Here is a 19,016-nt window from a genome sequence, read left to right on the forward strand (position 1 = left end):
CAGATCTGGCAGCATCTGTGGAGAGAGAGAGACAGAGTTAACATTTCGACTCCGATATGATTCGACTTTGGAAAGAAAGGCACATTTCAGCTGGGATTTTAACTCCTATTACATTTGGGATTATTAAACAGAGATGGGTACAAACCTTGAAAAATGGATTTCATTTTGGCATGACTTCTCAAGCCCACCACCTTTATTGCATGTAACTGGAATGAAATACTGACAGACTAACCATTTGCATGGTTAGGGTGTCCAGTAGGAAATTATATATGACCGTAGAAGGCATGTGTCTTTAACAACTTTTTGTGTCTCTTCTGTATTAATCAAATAACTTATGACCTAGTTGTTGGTTTGCCTGATTAAACCAAAGTCCATATATCCTCCCAGGTGGCTATAATAGTGCCATGAGATTTTTTTTTTGAAGAGCGTAGGTTCCTCCTGGCAAACAATTAATATCTATATAACTGCTGTTTGTGGGAGCTTACTATCTGTAAATTGGCTGCTGTTTTTCCTAAATTACACCAGTTGCTACACTTTAAAGTATTTAATAGCTGTAAAGTCCTTTGGAACAGCCTGTGATCATAAAAGGTGGTACATAAATGAGAGTTCTTTACTGTAAAAGAGTGAAAGGTAAGGTATAATTGAGATATAAAGATACAAAATTCTTAATACCATTTTTAAAAGTACACTCCTTTACAAAAATAAACTACACTTTGGTAATGCAATCTGCATTTTATTTTCACTCCTGAAAAGGTTCTGGCCAACAAAAGATTTGTGTTGGGATCTACAGCCTTTTCAAATCAAATGAACAAAGGTCCAATCTGTGAACCCACCAAATTACACAACTTTAAATTTGTCGATTGTCACCTTAAAATTAGCTCTAACTTCAACAATACTCACAGGTAATGGTTAGCAGAACCTTGTGAATAACTGCTTACAAACTTCTACATCAAACAATCTTCATAAAAGTTAACAATTTTAAATTACCTGTTCAACCTTAAATATCTTAGTTCATCTAAAAGGGGCAACCTATTGTCAAAATTTTCAGGGTCAGAAACAAAATGAGTGATTTAAGACTTCATAAGATGAAATAAAAACAGAAATGCTGAAGGAAAACAGTGTGTCAGACAGGACTTGTGGAGAGGATGAGAGTTGATGCTTTAGTTGTCGACCTAGCACATGTTTATAAAATTCCTCCCAATATAATTCTTTCATTAAATTCTTGCCACAACTGACAACACCACAGTGAAATGTGCCTTTGGCAATATACAGACCACTTTATTCTTGGAATGCCACAGATTTGTACGTGCACCATTAAGGTGCTTGAGAAATGTTGGGGGTGGGGGAAGTGAGTTGTTATCAGGAAACACTTTTAAGATTGCTGTGCGCTTTTTAGGTTATGTGATTTCAAGCTGCTGACGTTCAACATACCTGTGTAACCTGTTTACAGCCAAAAGAATGTTGTCCCCACCTCCAAAATCGATTGTAGAAAGGAAGAAGTGAAAGAGAAAAATAGAGTAAAAGATTTTCAGTGTAAAACATTAAAGTTGTTAGTTTTACTTTTCAAACCTAAGTGTACAGTAAAAGTTTTGGTTATTTTTAGCTAAAGCATTTAATATTGTGTTAACATCAATTAAGTCTATTCCTAATGTTTGAATAGATTTTATTGTACTAGCATTTGTTTCATTTAATTTAGAATTATAGCAGTGTGCAAGAACTATCTGATTAATAATTAGGTTTGAATTATTTTGTTTCAATGCACTTGTTCAGGTACATATCCCAAATTCCAAAGACTGTCCCCTCCCTGATCTCCACCATACCAAATTACCACCTTTTTTTTTTAAGAATCCCCCACCCAAACTCACCTGGACTACAAAGTATACTATTCTGCTTTCTTAAGCCTTTCTTCATCCTAGCTCTACATTAACCATCCTTCTCTTTACCTCCATGTTTATGAGTACCTCTCCCATTCAACAAAAGCCCATGTCCTTCAATGCTATTACCGTTCCCTAAACCCCTCCAATTAGCACCTTCTCTCAAATCATTCCTCTTCAAAGATCCTCACAATGCTGTCCCACAGCTCCACTCCCACCAATGTATTCTACTTCTTCCACCATGAATTCTGCTTTGCCCACGGCACTGAAACTGCACCTATCAAAGATTCTAAATAATGTGTGACTATAACCATGACGATACTAAAACACATGCCTCCTACAAGTACAACTCTCCAAGTTTAATTTTATGTTAAATGGGGTTTCCGTAATTTGAATGGAGTGTTTGAGATACTGACTGAGACTACCTTTTGAAACTCAGGATGTTCAGATATACAATCAACTGGCTCCAATGCAGAGATCCTAGTTCACCAGATTGGTCAATGATCACAAGGTGGTAATTTAGCATCACAGACACACTGTACAGATAAAACTTGAAAATTCACAACACAGATCGAATATGTAGAAAGCAGGACTGTAGCTCACTCTATGGAACATACACCTGCTCTTGTAGGCTGCCTGTATTCTCTTGTCCAATCTCAGTCTTGTCCCTAGTCTGTGCAGTGCCAGAAAGGTAAACAGTAAGCATTTGTTTAAATCAAATGTTCTACTGACTGGGAACTGATAGGAAATCTTATACGTGGTATATAGATTTTGATGGCTAAACAAAAATCATTTTCTAGGTGAGCACTTTTATAACATATAACAAACTTTGAACTCCATCACTATTAATAGGAGAATTTTTGGCTTGATTCCCAGAAGAAGGTGGTTAAATTTTCAAGTACTGATAAAGGTTTACAGTGCTGAATTGAAATTTTACTCAAATGTCCTTGTCAGTCCCAGCCATGGAGCTGTGAACACAGATGATGCGACGGTTACTTTGTATTAGTGGGTTGAATTAAAGCTTGTGTTGCAAAGCATTTCATACTCATGGTGTTCCAGTCATATTAAGATTTCTGCACACATCCATAAGATATATTACTCTTGTTACTGATCGGTATGTGTTTCATTACTGTGTAAGACATAATCATCATTGTAGAAGATTGAGGTACACAGAAAGAACGGGAGTGAGAGAAGAGAATGAAAGGCAAGACATTAAAGGACTAAAAAGGAACACAAGTCAATCTTACTTTTTATGGTAGTTATTAACCAAAGGTTCTTATTTTCTGTTCAGAAGATTGTGTATGATTTCCAGGAAATTTTAATTTTTTAAATACAAAAAAAATTGTATCTGATCTCCCAAACCACAATAAATGTGCTCAATTTTACACTTAAATTATTTTCTGGTTTCTTCCTTTGTTTGTAAATGCGCTCTGTCTTCTGGTGGAAATCAGACAAACATACTGTTTTACTCTATGTTTTCTGCAATACAGAGTTTCCCCATTAAAAATGATTAGGAGAACTTATGAACTCAGGAGGTAAGACCACCAGAACCACTGCTGCCCCCAAAGAAAAAAAAATCATAACATTGGAGTGAATAAAGCATTTTAAAAAGTCACCTATTGGGTTATATTCATTTTGTTGAAACCAGAAATTAATTCTTTACTATTTAATTCAAATTAAAAAGTAAAGTTCTCAAGATCACCTTAGTTGCTATCGTACATTCAAATTAAAATGTTAAAAACAAGGTACAGTCCAAATGTATTCATACAATTCAATAAAAGAGGACTTTTATTTGTCTTTGCTCTACTCTAGAATCATGGTTGTCCTCAGTCAGGTTGCCATCAAGCTAACTGAGGTAATCGCTGAGGTTTGTTTTTGCACTTTAAGGCTCAGCGTGGGAATGTTCGTCGCACCTTCTTCCTCCGCTTTTGCTTTGTTTCGGTTCTTTGTGCAGCCTCTGCTTTGGGCTGACTATTGGACCTTGGCTGCGGAGGGCCAAAGAAGCTCCCATTCGCTGTTTGAGGTCCAGCACCCTGGAAAATCTTGCTGAAGAAGTCTTGGAGGTCAGTGGGAGGACTTGGGCCATTCTCAGAACTAGCTCTAAACAAGAGGGAGACAGAGGTATTACAATCCATATTTCCCCCCCCCTTCCAAATGGCAGCAACCATCCTGACTTCAAAATAAATCTGTAAATAACTTTAACTAGCAGTCTGCTAGATTCACTCCAAGAAATTCTCATGTGGAGGGCAGTTGTATCACACATCATTCCTTGGTGTGGACAAACAAACAACTTCTGTTAATGCTATTGTTGAGCTGACTGTTATAAAGGTAGAATGAGAAGAGTTTGAGCTTAATTTTTTTCAAATGTCTTCCTTATAGGGAGCATTTTACCATTCACAAACCTCTGCAAGAGCATAGCTAAAGACAGGCATGCCCATTCCCTCCACTTGTGTTTAGTGAAAAAGTCTATGTGGCTTTTTAACTAATAAAGAGAACTATAGTCCATTATGATTAATCAGAGTTTGGAACACAACCTGTCCAGACTGCTATCTGAACAGTATGATTCTTACAGACCGCAGAAATTGACACAAGGAAAGGTTTTTTCCTCCAGTATTATTAGATTAAACTCTACACAACTTGCACCTCCAGTAAGGTACAATTATTTTTAAAAAAATTCAACTCATAGGTATGCTGTGCTATACAATTAAATTTGTATTACCCAATGTGTCAAGCCCCACTGAACCATGACCATCGCACGTAGACATGATGCTAGCACCTTTAACTTGACATCAGGGCTTCGCTAGATGATTCTGGAAGTAATTGTACATCAGTAGGTTCCAGTTTTGATCCTTAGTATGTGCCATGTTAGCAGATCTCAGTAATATAGGTAATATAGCTTCAGGCCAAGACAAAACAACTTAAAAAAAAACACATGTTCTCACTTCTGATCAGATTTGAATGAAGCCTGCTAGCAAATGTCCATGTGATCTGTCCTTGCAGTCTGATAGTTGAGCAATACAAAGGGGCAGGGTAATGAAGAACACACATGGAACTACACCTAAGTAACTGGGTGTTTTCAACAGTGGAGAGAAAATGAAATAAGATGGTGGGGTGGGGAGTGGTTATTTACATATTAAAAACATTAAATGGTATGAAAATATTGATTTTAATGAGGGATAGATCAAGCAAGGTAACACGATGCTGCTTTGTTGCTATATGACCTAATTCCATGTTGTGAAATTATCAGGTCCCTTAATACATTTGCTATTGACATTATCCTAGAGTATAGAGTCTCTCAGGTAATTCAGGGAGGAAAGTTTCTTTTTTTAATTTATTCAGGAGATCTGGGCTTCACTGGGTTGGCCAGTACTTAGCGGCCATCCCTAGTTGTATTTCCTTCTTGAACTGCTGCAGTTAAAATTCTCATAACAAAAAGGAAAAGAAAATCAGTCAGTAGGGAAGAGCAATTTGCTTTAAGCTGTTTTGAGAATACCTGAACTGAAAAATTAGTGAAGTTTCCTGAAGCTGTTCTTTGCTGTTTCTGCAGAGTGTTGTAAAGTGTTTATGTGCATTTTCTCGCCCACATTATTGTCCATCCAGGGAGATTTTTTAAAAAGTATCCATCTGCAAGATGTGGGCACTGGCAGAAGGTTCATCTCAGGTGCTCAGAAATATGGTAGTTTTTGAAATGATGCAAATATACAGGCTGCTTGGCCACTACAGAAGACAGATAAGAGTTAACCATGTTGGCCTTGGGTAAAGTTGCAGATTTCCTTTCCTAAAATAAAAACAATAATGAGCCCAGTTGGATATTAAAGACAATTGGAGAGCAATTGCAGAGCTTCAAGACAGCAGCAAGAAGCAACAGAGAACAGATTGAGGTGCAGGTTCTGGGACCTAGCCCTTTAACTTCGAGACAGCAGAAGATAAAAGGAGACCCAGACCTGGAGCTTCTCCTTCTGTTTGATTAGATTAGATTACTTACAGTGTGGAAACAGGCCCTTCGGCCCAACAAGTCCACACCGCCCCACCGAAGCGCAACCCACCCATACCCCTACATTTACCCCTTCTTACCTAACACTACGGGCAATTTAGCATGGCCAATTCACCTGACCTGCACATCTTTTGGACTGTGGGAGGAAACCGGAGCACCCGGAGGAAACCCACGCAGACACGGGGAGAATGTGCAAACTCCACACAGTCAGTCGCCTGAGTCGGGAAATGAACCCGGGTCTCCGGCACTGTGAGGCAGCAGTGATAACCACTGTGCCACCGTGCCACCCACAAGTCTGCACTGGTGAAATTTATAATTCCCAGCCATTTAATTAATGTTTATTAATTAACACAATAAAGCTGGCAGTGCAGGTGATGTGCTGTGACTACAAGATGCTTGAACTTCTGGATGCCAGCATGATTAAGGATAAATCCATCTGCAGCTTCAGGAACATCAGAATCAGTGGGTTGAATTCAGAGCTGCAGCCACTGTACATCAAGGAGGGGAAGTCACCTGAATACTTTATTCCAGGAGGCAACCACACCCCTTAGGATAGGATCATCGGATTTGGCCAGTGGTCAGGGACAGGAGGGTGTGACTGCACGTGATGCAGGCAAGGGTACCCAGAAGACAGGAACGCAGGAGCCTCTGGTTTTGTAACTGTCCAAAACGTTTTAGGTCTTTTCAGCTTGGTTGGATGGAAGTGTAGGTTTCACAGTAGATGACCTAACTGACAAAGGTACCATGGACAAAGAAAGCCATTCAAGTAGGAGGAGCAAAAAGGAACATAGCCTTAGTCGGGGACAGCATAAGGAGGATGTTTGACATTTTTCTTTCATCTCACTCATGAGACATGGGCATCCACTGGCCAGGCCAGCATTTATTGCCCATCCCTAGTTGCTCTCAAGGTGATGATGATGGTCAGCTGCCTTCTTGAACCTTTGCAGTCTGTATACCCAGAAGTAGACTCACAAAGTTGTCCAAGAGTTCCAGGATTTTGACCCACCAACACTGCCATTCCTTCAATGTTTGAAACTTGGAGGTGGTAGGGTTCCCATGTATCTGCTGCACATGGCCTTCTAGATGATCAACAGTACCATCCAAACCCACAATTGCCAAGGATGTTTGGTGAATTTCTGTCGTAGATCTTGTAGATGGTACACAATGCTGCTGCTATTGAATGTTGGTGTTGGAGGGAGCGTATGTTTGTGGATGTGCTGCTATGTGGATGTTGATGAAGCTGTACCCATCTAGGCAAGTGGGGAGCATTCCATCACACTCCTGACTTATTTCTTGTAGATGGTAGATAGGCTTCGTAGAATCAGGAGGTGGCTTATGCATTGCAGTATTCCTAGCCTCTGATTTTCTATTGAGGCCACTATTTATATGGTTAGTCCAGTTGAGTTTCTGGTCAATGGTAATCCCAAGATGTTGATAACAGGGGATTCATTGATGGTAATGCCACTGAATGTCAAAGGGTAATTGTTAAATTCCCACTTGTTGGAGATGGTCATTCCTTGACGTGTGCGTGGTATGAATGTTACTTTCCCCTTGTCGGCCCAAGCCTACATATTGTCCAGGTCTTGACGCATTTGGAAATAGACTGCCTCAATATCGGAGGAGTCACGAATGGTGCTGAACATTGTGCAATCATCAGCGAACATTCCCACTTCTGACTTTATGATAAGGGAATATCACTAAATAATGCTGATGAGGTTGACCTAGGAAATGACTGAGAAACTCCTGCAGAGATGCCCTAGAGTGGAGATGACTGATCTCTAAAATTCACAGCCACCTTCCCTTGTGCCAGATAGGATTCCAAACAGTGCAGAGTCTTCCCTGATTCCCAGTGAATTCAAGTTTTGCTTGGCTCCTTGATACCACACACAGTCAAATGCAGCCTTGCTGTCACTTTCACTTTCGCTCTAGAATTCAGCTCTTTTGTCCATATTTGAACCAAGGCTGTAAATAAAGTCAGGAGCCAAGTGGCCCTGATGGAACCTAAACCTGGCATCAGTGAGCAGATTATTACTGAACAGGTGCTGCTTGATAGCTCAGTTGCTCACTGCAGCAAAGAGGGCAAGTCCAGACAGCTGTGCTGTATCCAGTAGCCAGGTTCAGGATATCTGCTCTGGGTTGGAAAAGAACTTGCAGTGAGAGGGGAAGGATCCAGTTGTTCAGGCTCATGTTGATACCAGTAGCAGAGGTAGAACTAGGAAAGAGGTTCTGCTGAGGAAGTATGAAAAGATGGGCACTAAATTAAAAAACACAACCTCAAACAGGAAATAATTTCTAGATTATGGAGCCATGTTCAAATTCGTATCAGGCAAATAAAAGAGTAATGAATGCTTAGCTCAAAGATATATGCGGGAGAAGTGGTTTCCAGTGGGACACTGGCACCTGGCCTGTTGGGACTGATGTACACATAATGAAGGAAGTAGAGGAGGTTTTAAACTTGGATAGTTATAGTTAAAAGGTAGAGTTGAAGCAAGACAGCAAAGTAGTAATACAAGAAATGAAGATCAGAGAATGACCAGAGAGGTTAGAGAGACTAACAGCTGTTACAAAAATAACAAAAGACAAAACTAAAGACTCCGAATAGATAAATATGATAGCCATTCAGAGATGCAGCTGCAGAATGACAAGGAGTGGACCTGAATATTAAGGGATATAAGACATTCAAGAAGAAAAGGAAGCTGGTAAAAGTGGAGGGGTAGCACCGTTAATCAGTACAGTAGTTAGAGGTGACCTTGATTCAGGAAACCAGGATGTAAAACGGATTTGGGTGGAGATGAGGAATAATAGGTCACATGGGGAAGTGGTCTACAGACTCTCTTATAGTAACCACAATGTGATAAAGGGACAGCAATAATCATGGGCGACTTTAATCTACATATAACTGGAATATTCAATTAGCAATGGTAGCCTGGATGAGGAGTTCATTGAATGATTCTGGAGGTAGCTTCTTAGAACTGCATATCTGGAACCAGAGAGCAGGTTATATTGGACTCTGTATTGTATAATGACCTCAGAGTTACGGAGCCTCTCAACAGTTGCAACCAACATAGGATTGCATTTTACATCCTGTTTGAAAGGGAGAAGAGTGGATCTAAGATTAATATTTCAAATTTAAATAAAAGCCACTATATATAGGCTTGAGAGCTGAGCTACCAAAAGTGAAATGCAATAATAGGCTAGGAGATAGATCAATAGAGAAGCTGTAGTAGATAATTAAAGCAATATTTCAGAATAAGCAAAAACCTTAAGAAAAAAAACATAACTGTGCAAAAGATGAGTAGCAAGTTGGACGATTGGTCAGAATAGAAAGAATGGCAGAGAATGACTTTAATTTCTTCTTTCTGATCAACCTCTGGAGTATGACAGGGCTAGAAGTGTAAAAAATAGATAGTAAATACATGTAGAAATTCTTACTAAAGAAAAAGTGTAAATAAAGAGAGTTAGTCCTTTCGTGAGTGAGAATGGAGAGTTAATAATAGATTAGAAGGCAATAGTGAATGAAATGAACAAATATTTTGCTTCTGTTTTCACTATAGAGGATACAAAATTCATCCCAGTAATAGCTGTAAATCAAGTGGTAGAAAGAAAAGAGGAACTTGTTGAAATTACAAATCACCAAGGAAGCATTACTGAGCTGCAAGCTGACAAGTTCCCCAGGTCCTGATGGACTTCATCCTTGGCTCAATGCAGTAAATGCATTGATGCTAATTTTCCAAAATTAGAGATAGTCTGGGAAGGTTCCATCAGACTGAAAAGTAGCATACATATGTCCCTTCTATTTAAAAGGAGGGAAGCAGAAAACCATAGGCCAGTTAGCTTGATGACTATTATGAGAAGGTGTCAGAACTGTTCGTTGAGGAGATCATAGTGGACACTCAGAAGAACAAGGTTATTGGGATTTGGAGATGCTGGTGTTGGACTGGGGTGTATAAAATTAAAAATCACAACACCAGGTTATAGTCCAACAGATTTATTTGGAAGCACTAGCTTTCGGAGCACTGCTCCTTCATCAGGTGGCTGTGGAGTATAAGGTTATTGGGAAGAGTCAGCATGATTTTGTAAAAAGGGAAGTAACGTTTAATCAATTTATTGGAGTTCTCTAGATAATGGGGCAGTGTGTTGACATACTGTACTTTGATTTCTAGAAGGCATTCAACAAAGTACATTGAAGGGTCTGACAACATAGATGTGGGTGGCACGGTGGCACCAGAGACCAGGGTTCAATTCCCACCTCAGGCAACTGTCTGTGTGGAGTTTGCACATTCTTCCCGTGTTTGCGTGGGTTTCCTCCGGGTGCTCCGGTTTCCTCCCACAGTCCAAAAAAAAGTGCAGGTTAGGTGAATTGGTCATGCTAAATTACCCATAGTGTTAGGTGAAGGGTAAATGTAGGGGAATGGGTCTGGGTGGGTTGCTCTTCGGAGGGTCGGTGTGGACTTGTTGGGCCAAAGGGCCTGTTTCCACACTAAGTAATCTAATCTAAAAAAAAAGTGCCACACAAAGTTATTGCACAAAGCAAAAGCACAAAGTAAAAGGGATAACGTATTAAGGATAGAAGATTGACGTCCTGCAGAGATTTGTGCTGGAGCCTCACGTTTTACAATATATACAGTGTACAGTTTTGGTCTCCTTAAGGAATCATGTAAATGTGTTGGAGATGATTCAGAGAAGGTTCACTAGATCAATACCTGGAATAAGTAGGTTGGAAAGACTGGACTGGTTTTCATTGGAGTTTAGAAGTGCGAGGGTGACTTGATTGAAATACACAGTATATTGAAGGGTCTGACAACATGGATGTAGAAATTATATTTCCTCTTATGGCTAAAACCAGAACTAGGGGCATTCCTTCAAAATTAGAGGTCACCCTTTTAGGACCAAAATGTGGAAAAATTACTTATCTCAGGGTTGTACAATTCTGGAACTCATTACCAAAGAAGATGGGATCATTGAATTTTTAAGATGGAGGTAGATAGATTTTAATACAGTGGCATAGGTTTTGGGAGGAGATGGGAATACAACAGAGAAGCCATGATCTTATTGAATAGTATACTCAAAGAGCCAAATGGCCTATTCCCAACTCCTCATTCTTATGTTTCAGTTTTACTAATCCTAGTTTATGTTTTTAGATTTTAAAACTTAATTCAGATTCCAGACTGTTAAAATGGGATTTGAACTCAATTACTAGTTCAATAACTCAAACCACTGCACCACTAAAGTTACACGTGTACTGCAACCACTACCTTTCACCTAGCAAGAACGATTCCAGAGATGAACTTCAGTTATGTAGCTGGAATAGAGAAGCTGGGGTTTACAGAAAGATATTGGATTAGTGGTGCTGGAAGAGCACAGCAGTTCAGGGAAGATTTGATGGGGTATTCAAAATCATGAGAGGTCAGTATAGAGTAGATAAAAGGAGAAATTTCCTATTGGTGGAAAGATCATGAACCAGAGAACACCAAATTTAAGGGGGATTGACAAAAGAACCAAATGCAATACAAGGAAAAACTTTTTTTACAGTGAGTGGTTTGGATCTGAAATTCACAGCCTGAGTGTGGTAGATGCAGATTTAATTATAGTTATCAAAATGGAAGTGGATAATTGTGAAAAGAAAAAAAGCAAATCCACAGGGAAAATGACATGGGAGGTGACTATGTGAATTACTCCTGCAGAGAGCTAGCAAACACAACAGGCCATATAGACTTCTTTTGCCCCGTAACCATTCTCCAATTCTTATTTTATAATAACCTGAACACAGCACTGATGTGCAAGCTGTGCTGCTAGCCTTGTAAAGTCATCGAAAATCTGCACAAGACTGTGACTATTCAGCTAGGTTTTACTGTACTGACCTCATTTAATTGTTACAACAGAGACATTGACATGCCTGCTAAAAAAGGTACTAAGGTAATAATTTTGTCTAGACACACTTACCTCCTGCATAGCTTGTCTGTGAACCTGTGCTTTGATTACTGCGCTACAAAATTCACATTATAGGGCCAAAGACATTATAGGGAGGAGAAAACAACTGGAAGATTAATAGTGAACATCTCTACATTTACTTACCTATGTCTACCACTGTTTCCAGAAGTTCGTGTAGCAAAGGATATATGGTAAGGAACATTATGTATATCAGGAGATATTCCAACCCTCTGACACCCAGCCCACTCTGAAGAGAGAAGGGATAAACAAACCAAACAGCGAGTTACTTAACTTCTATATGAATTATTAATCTCTCATAATTTTTCTAACGCAACAGAGACATGTCTGTGGAATTTCTCTCAGGCTAGAACAAACAATGCAGAGAAATCCAGATGCTTTCTATGTTTGCTCTTGGGTCCTATTTAGTACTGCCCAGTCGAGAGTAAGAATTCGACAATGACCCCACTCCCTAGTTTTTACCAATTGACTCCCAACAATCCACTGGAAAGGGCATGAGTGAATTTCAAAACTGATATTTGTTTTGGAGGAGGGTATTAAGAGTCATAGAGGTAATTGGACTTGAGGTATAGGTCTGCCATGATCAGATTGAAAGACAGAACAGATCCGAGGGGCTGAATGGCCTTCTCCTACTCCTGTATAACAGCCTCAAGTTATGCGAATGATCTCCTCCTATTCCTCCCTCCATATTGAAAAACACCAAGTTACCATTTTACATCAGAACCAACCAAGAAATCAACATGTGCCAAACGCAGGCGTCATCTCCCAATTCTCTCAAAAACCAAAAAAGATGATTTCAAAGGCTTTTCAACCTTAGGATTTGAAAGTCGTAGTTGACTTCTTGTATTTTTCTTTTAGTACAGTGTTCATTGCTGAAGAGAGGCTTTTAAAGTATTTCTGGAATAAGATTTGAATTGGATATTCCAGAATGATGCTCTAGGAGATTGTAGAAGAATCCCAAAAGGTCAGTAATGGCTTACAAGGGATAACAACTTTGAAAAAAATGTTTATGCTAGTTAAATATTAGGTCCATGTGAAATGAACCTGAATCAAGAGGTACTGTAAGGCACATGGAAAGTAAATGCAGTTGCATTATTTTTAATTCATTCAGAGGGCAGTTGTGGAGTTAACCACATTGCTGTGGTGAGTGTCACATGTAGGCTAGACCAGGTAAGGATGGCAGTTTCTTCTCCTGAAAAACATTAGTGAACTAAATTAGCTGGGGAAAAACAAAAAAAAACAAACCAATAGTTTCATGGTCACCATTAGACTCTAAATTTCAGATGTTTTTCTTTTACATTGAATTCAAATTTCACCATCTGCCATGGCAGGATGTGAACCTGGGTCTCTAGATTAATAGTTGAAAAGCACAGTGCTGGAAAAGCGCAGGTCAGGCAGCATCCAAGGAGCAGGAGAATCGAAGTTTCGGGCATAAGCCCTTCTATCAGGAAACTGATGAAGGGCTTATGCCCGAAACATTGATTTTCCTGCTCCTTGGATGCTGCCTGACCTGCTGTGCTTTTCTAGCAACAGGCTTTTTGACTCTGACTCTCCAGCATCTGCAGTCCTCACTTTCTCCTCTTCAGATTAACAGTCTAACGCAATACCACTGGGTATACCCTATTGAATTGGAATTGTTGGAACGATGAGACCAACTGATGAATTTGAGATGGTAAGAACAGTAACAAACAGTTGTTATGAAGTATATTTAATCTAATTTACATTCCTGCTAATTTACGAGTGAGTCAGTGTTTATTCAGAGACTAGCAACTTCACTATCTCAGTATCTCACTTCTGCAGGTTTTAGTCTTGACATTTTGTTGCTACTAAAACTCAAGAAAATGGATATTTATTTGCCACCATATTGACATTTACCACCCAATAATCAAGCCAAATAACACATTTTCATGTTGCATTAAGTGCTTTAGATCACAGAAACAGGCTGCTTGACCCAACTGATTTATGTTGGTGTTTATGCTTTGCAAATAGTGCTCCAGGTCAGGTTACAAATCCTTGCCTTTTGAACACAACTGAAAACTTTATACAGCAAATTATCTCCAAACTTCAGTTCTAAAATCATTCATGGGATGTGGATGCTAGTGGTTGGGCCAACATTTATTGCCCATCCCTAGTTGTCCTTGAGAAGGTGGTGGTGAGCTGCCTTCTTGAGCTCCTACAGTCCACGTGCTGTAGGTAGATCCACAATGCTGTTAGGGAAGGAATTCCAAGATTTAACTCAGTGACGCTGAATGAACAATGATATATTTCCAAGCCAGGATGGTGCACAGCTTGGAGAAATACTTGTACAGGAGCACCGCTAACCTGCATGTGCTGCCCTGTCTAGATAGTAGTGGTCATGTGTTTGGAAATATGCTGTTGAAGAAGCCTTGGTGAATTTCTGAAAAGCATCTTGTAGATGGTACACACTGGTGTTACTGAGCATCAATGCTAGAGGAAGTGAATGTTTGTGATTTTCTTTTATTTGTGGGATGTGGGCATTGCTTGCTGGCCAGCATTTATTGCCCATCCCTAGTTACCCTTGAGAAGGTAGTGGTGGACTACCTTTTGAACCACTGTTCCTGGCATGCCCTCCTGCACTCTCCATTGAACCAGAGTTGATCCCCCTGGCTTAATAGTCAAGGTTGAGCGGAGGATATGCCAAGTCATGAGGTTACAGATTGCTGGATTATATTTCTGCTGCTATTGATGGCCCGTAGTGCCTCATGGATGCCCGGTCTTGAGTTGCTAGATCTGTTTGAAATTTGTCCCATTTAGCACAGTGAACATGATGGAGATTATTCTCAATGTGCAGGCAGGATTTTGTCTCCACAAGAACTGTGCAGTGGTTGCTCTTCCCGATACGGTCATGGACAGAATGTGTCTGCACCTAGCAGACTGGTAAGTTTGAAGTCAAGTAGGCTTCTCCCTCTTGTTGGTTCCCTTACGAGCTGCTGCAGACCCAGTCTCGCATTTTTGTCCTTTAGGACCCGAACACTTTGATCAGTAGTACTATTGCCGAGCAACTCTTGGTGGTGATGATGAAATCCCCCACCCAGAGGACGTTCTGTGCATTGCCCATCCTCAGTGCTTCCTCAAAGTGTTGTTCAATGTGGAGTACCAATTCAACTGCTGAGGGAAGACGGTACGTGGTAAATCAGGTTTCCTTGCCTATGTTTAACCTTAAACCATGCAAATTCATGAGGTTCAGAGTCAATATTGAGGATCCCAGGCAACTCCCTCCCACTGTGCCACCACCTCTGCTGGGTCTGTCCTGTTGGTGGGACAGGACACATCCAGAGACGGTGATGGTGGTGTTTAGGATATGGCCTGTAAGGTATGATTCTGTGAGTAAGACCATGTCAGGCTATTGCTAGTCTGTAAGACAGCTCTCCCAATGTTGGCAGGACTTTGCAGGGTTGACAGGGCTGTTTCTGCGGTTGTACTTTCCAGTGCCTAGGTCGATGCCAGGTGATCAGTTGGTTTTAATTTCTTTGAGACTCAGTAAAGATTGGTACAACTGAATAGCTTGCTTGGCCATTTCAGAGGGCAGTTGAGAGTCAACCACATTGCAGTTCACATGTGGGCCAGACTAGGTAAGGATGGCAGATTTCCTTCACAAAAGGACATTAGTGAACGAGATGGTTTCTTCTGACAATTGGCAATGATTTCACGGACATCAGTACTGGTATCAATCAAGTAGATTGCTTGGTCCGGGATGGGTGTCAAGCTTCTTGAATGTTGTTACAGTTGCACTCATCCAGACAAGAGGGGAGCATTCCATCACATTCCTAATTTGTGCCATGCAGATAGTGGACAGGCTTTGGGTAGTCAGAAGGAGAGTTACTCGCTGCATGATTCCTAGCCTGAATTGCTCATGTCGTCACTGCATCTACATGACTAGCCCAGTTTAGTTTCTGGAAAATGGTAAACCCCCAGGATGTTGATAATAGGGAGATTCAGTGACGGCAATGCCATTGAATTTCAAGGGGTAATGGTTGTATTCTCTCTTGTTGGAGATGGTCATTCCCTGGTGTGGCAGAAATGTCCTTGCCACGTATCAGCCCAAATCTGGATATTGTTCAGGTGTTGCAGCATTTGAACATGCGCTGTTTCAGTATCTGAGGAATTATGAATATTCTGAACATTGCACCATGAACATCCCCACTTCCAATGAAGCAGCTGAAGATGGTTGGGCCTCCGACGCTACCCTGAGGAACTCCTGCAGAGATGATTGATCTCCAGCAACCACAGCTACCCTTCTTTGTACCAGATAGGTCTATAAACAGTAGTGTTTTCCCCTGATTCCCACTGACTCGTTGTCCTAGGGTTCCTTAAATGCCACACGAGATCAAATGCAGTCTTAATGTCAAGGGCAGTCTCTCTCACCTCACCTCTGGAAGCGAGCTCTTTTGTTTGAGCCAAAGCTACGATGAGGTCAGAAGCCGAGTGGCTGTGGTGGAACTCAAAGTGAGCACCAGTGAGTAAATTATTTCTCATGTTATCAACAATGCTATTAAGAGACATCTTCCAACACTTGACTGGTGATTCAGGGTATACTGATAGGGCAGTAAGTGACTGAGTTGGATCTGCCGTGCTTTGTACATACAGAACATTTCTGCTCAATTTTCAACACGGTCATGTAGATACCAGTGCTGTAACTGTGCTTGAACAACTGGGTAAGGGTGCAGTTAGGTCTGGTGCACAATGTTAGCACTCTTGCTGGAAGATCGTCCATGGCCCATTGCCTTTGCAGTATCCAGTCCCTCCAGCCATTTCTCGATATCATGTGGAGTGAACCGAATTGGCTGAAGACTGGCATCTGTGATGCTGGGGACCTCAGAAGGAGGCAGAGATGGATTATCCACTCAGATGGCTGAAGATTGTTGCAAATGCTTTGGTCTTATCTTTTGCACTTATGTGCTGGACTCCTTTTATTGAGGGTGCGAAGGTTTGTGGAGGTTCCTCCTCCAGTTGTTTAATTGTCCACCACCATTTACGACTGAATGTGACAGAACTGCAGAGCTTATATCTGATTAATTGGTTGTGGAATTGCTGCTTACACTGTTTTGCATTTTTAGGTACTCTTGTTTTGTAGCTTCAGCAATTTGGCATTGCATTTTTAGGTATGCCTGGTGCTGGATCTGGTATGCCCTTGCTGGTCCTGGCATGTCTTCCTGCACTCTTCATTGAGCTTTATAATTTATGCACAAGTCTCACTAAAATCTTTGAGTTTGTGTTCTTTTTAAAATTGAATAGGTTAAAGGTATGGGGGGGCGCGGGGATGTGTATGTCCAATTTCCAACCTCCTTACCTGTGATGTCATAGACTTTGCCATCCATCATGGCAAAGTAAGTGATTTTCAATCCCAGCATGCTTGACTCTGCCCAAAAGTCTCCATCCTCCACAGAGTGCCTCTTGTTACACTCTGCACAGTATCGAGCAGCCTGTGGGTCACGATCCATCTCAAATCTCCTGCAAAGGCAATTACAACTTTATTTTCACCATAGGTAGATGAGGAATTATACTTAGAGTGACTCAAAACCATAATACACAATCTATCTTAGAGCAATTATTTTTAACACACATGGCTGTCTTGTGGCATTCACACTTCAATGCATGTATGGGCTGTAAGGAGAAAGAGAACAAGGTGTGCATAAAGTCTGGGAGTGAAACGGGTCAGGGGCTTTTGAGGACAGAAACCAACGAGGGAGGTACAAGCTGGTGGATTCCAACTGCAAGCAGCATCTGGGGAAGATGCCTCTCTTTTTTCAAAAAGGAAGAATTCGTTAATTTGAGTGGGTACTTATTAGTTATGAATTATAGGTGTTCAAATATTGTTATAATCTACATGTTTTAGTTTCATCACTCGCAGGATAAAAGGAATATTCATGTCATACATTATCTGACAAAATTCTCTTCTTTAGTGCAATGTGATTATTGTGGCAATGCTGACATTGAGTACATAAGCAGTGAACAACTGCCAAATCAAACAAAATTATGAAAATAATGACAGAAAAATGCCAAGTGCTGACCTGGGCAATGGTACATAATGCAACTGGTCATAGAATTCCTAAAGTTGAAAATTAAATCAGGCAGAATTGCCACATTTGATTGCTGCTGCTACAGACAAATGTTGGTCTTAACATTATGGCTGAATAGACTAATATTGATTATCTAGGCTCAAGTGATGAACAGTCAGTTAAAGGAAACACCAAAAGGCATTTGGGATCCAAAAATCTTACTCCAACTAGAGAGAGTGCATCTTGAGGAAAGGAAGATGGGAAAACTGGAGAGGAAATCACTCAGCTTTACATTTATTTAACAGATAAACAAGAGCACAAACTTGTGTTTTCCTTCACATTTACTGCACATCATAGTGTTCATGGCTTCCTTTAGGTCATCCTGGAGTTTGGTGAGAAACTCGTTCATGGACCGATGTAACTCACTCTCTGCAGCCCGTTTGCTGAAAACAATAAACAAAAAATATCCAGTTATATCTGGAAATAAATCAAGAGCAGAAAGTATTCAAAAGTAAACTTGGATTCTACATTTCCTCAGAATATAAACAAAGACTCAGTACAAACATCTCTTTGCAGTAAGCTTTTAATATCCATGCCTGGGGAAAGACAGCTCCAATAAATTGAAAAGGTACACAAGAAAGCTGCATTTACACAGCACCTCATCACATCTGCAGGATGGTCCAAAGTGCTTTACAACAAACAAAATGACTTTTTTTTTTGAAGTGCAATCAGTCACTGTTAAAAAAGCAAATGCAGCAGCAAATTTGCGCGCAGCAAGATCCAAATAGCAAATGAGTGAACAACTACATAATTTGATTTTGATCAGGTTGGTTGAGGGATCAACGCTGGCCAGGACAGGGGGAAGGTCCCTCTGCTCTTCTTCAAATTGTGCCATGGGATCTGAATAGGAAAACACTGCTTCACTTTGGAGACCAAGAGAATAAAGGGACCAATCGCCCCAAGTTGCTGTTGCACAGCACAAGTAGCACAAAGTAATAGCAGGTATGGCGCCTCAAACATTCCCCTGTTGCATAGCCTTACATGGAGAATGAAAAATACTTCAGTCACATCCTTCTTCAATCAGAAACCATGAAGCTAATTAGATGCACGTAAAACAAAGAGGTTACAAAAACAAAAATCTTAAAAAGTAATGAAACATCAAAGAAAAGTAGGGACAAC

General features: G+C 40.4%; 1 protein-coding gene across 3 annotated transcripts in view; it reads right to left on the reverse strand.

Annotated features, from left to right (window-relative positions):
* Positions 1-712: 712 nt before the first annotated feature.
* Positions 713-19,016, reverse strand: part of dnajc14 (DnaJ (Hsp40) homolog, subfamily C, member 14) — a 41,895-nt gene continuing 23,591 nt past the window's right edge. For all 3 annotated transcript variants that reach the window (XM_072567389.1, XM_072567390.1, XM_072567391.1), the window contains exons 4-7: positions 18,161-18,280; positions 17,129-17,289; positions 11,944-12,046; positions 713-3,974 (exon numbers count right to left, since the gene is read on the reverse strand). In XM_072567389.1, coding sequence (XP_072423490.1) covers positions 3,764-3,974; positions 11,944-12,046; positions 17,129-17,289; positions 18,161-18,280 — 595 coding nt within the window. In that variant the 3' untranslated portion in view covers positions 713-3,763. The remainder of the gene's footprint in view (positions 3,975-11,943; positions 12,047-17,128; positions 17,290-18,160; positions 18,281-19,016) is intronic.

Source organism: Chiloscyllium punctatum, chromosome X, assembly GCF_047496795.1.
Source record: "Chiloscyllium punctatum isolate Juve2018m chromosome X, sChiPun1.3, whole genome shotgun sequence".
NCBI lineage: Eukaryota > Metazoa > Chordata > Chondrichthyes > Orectolobiformes > Hemiscylliidae > Chiloscyllium > Chiloscyllium punctatum.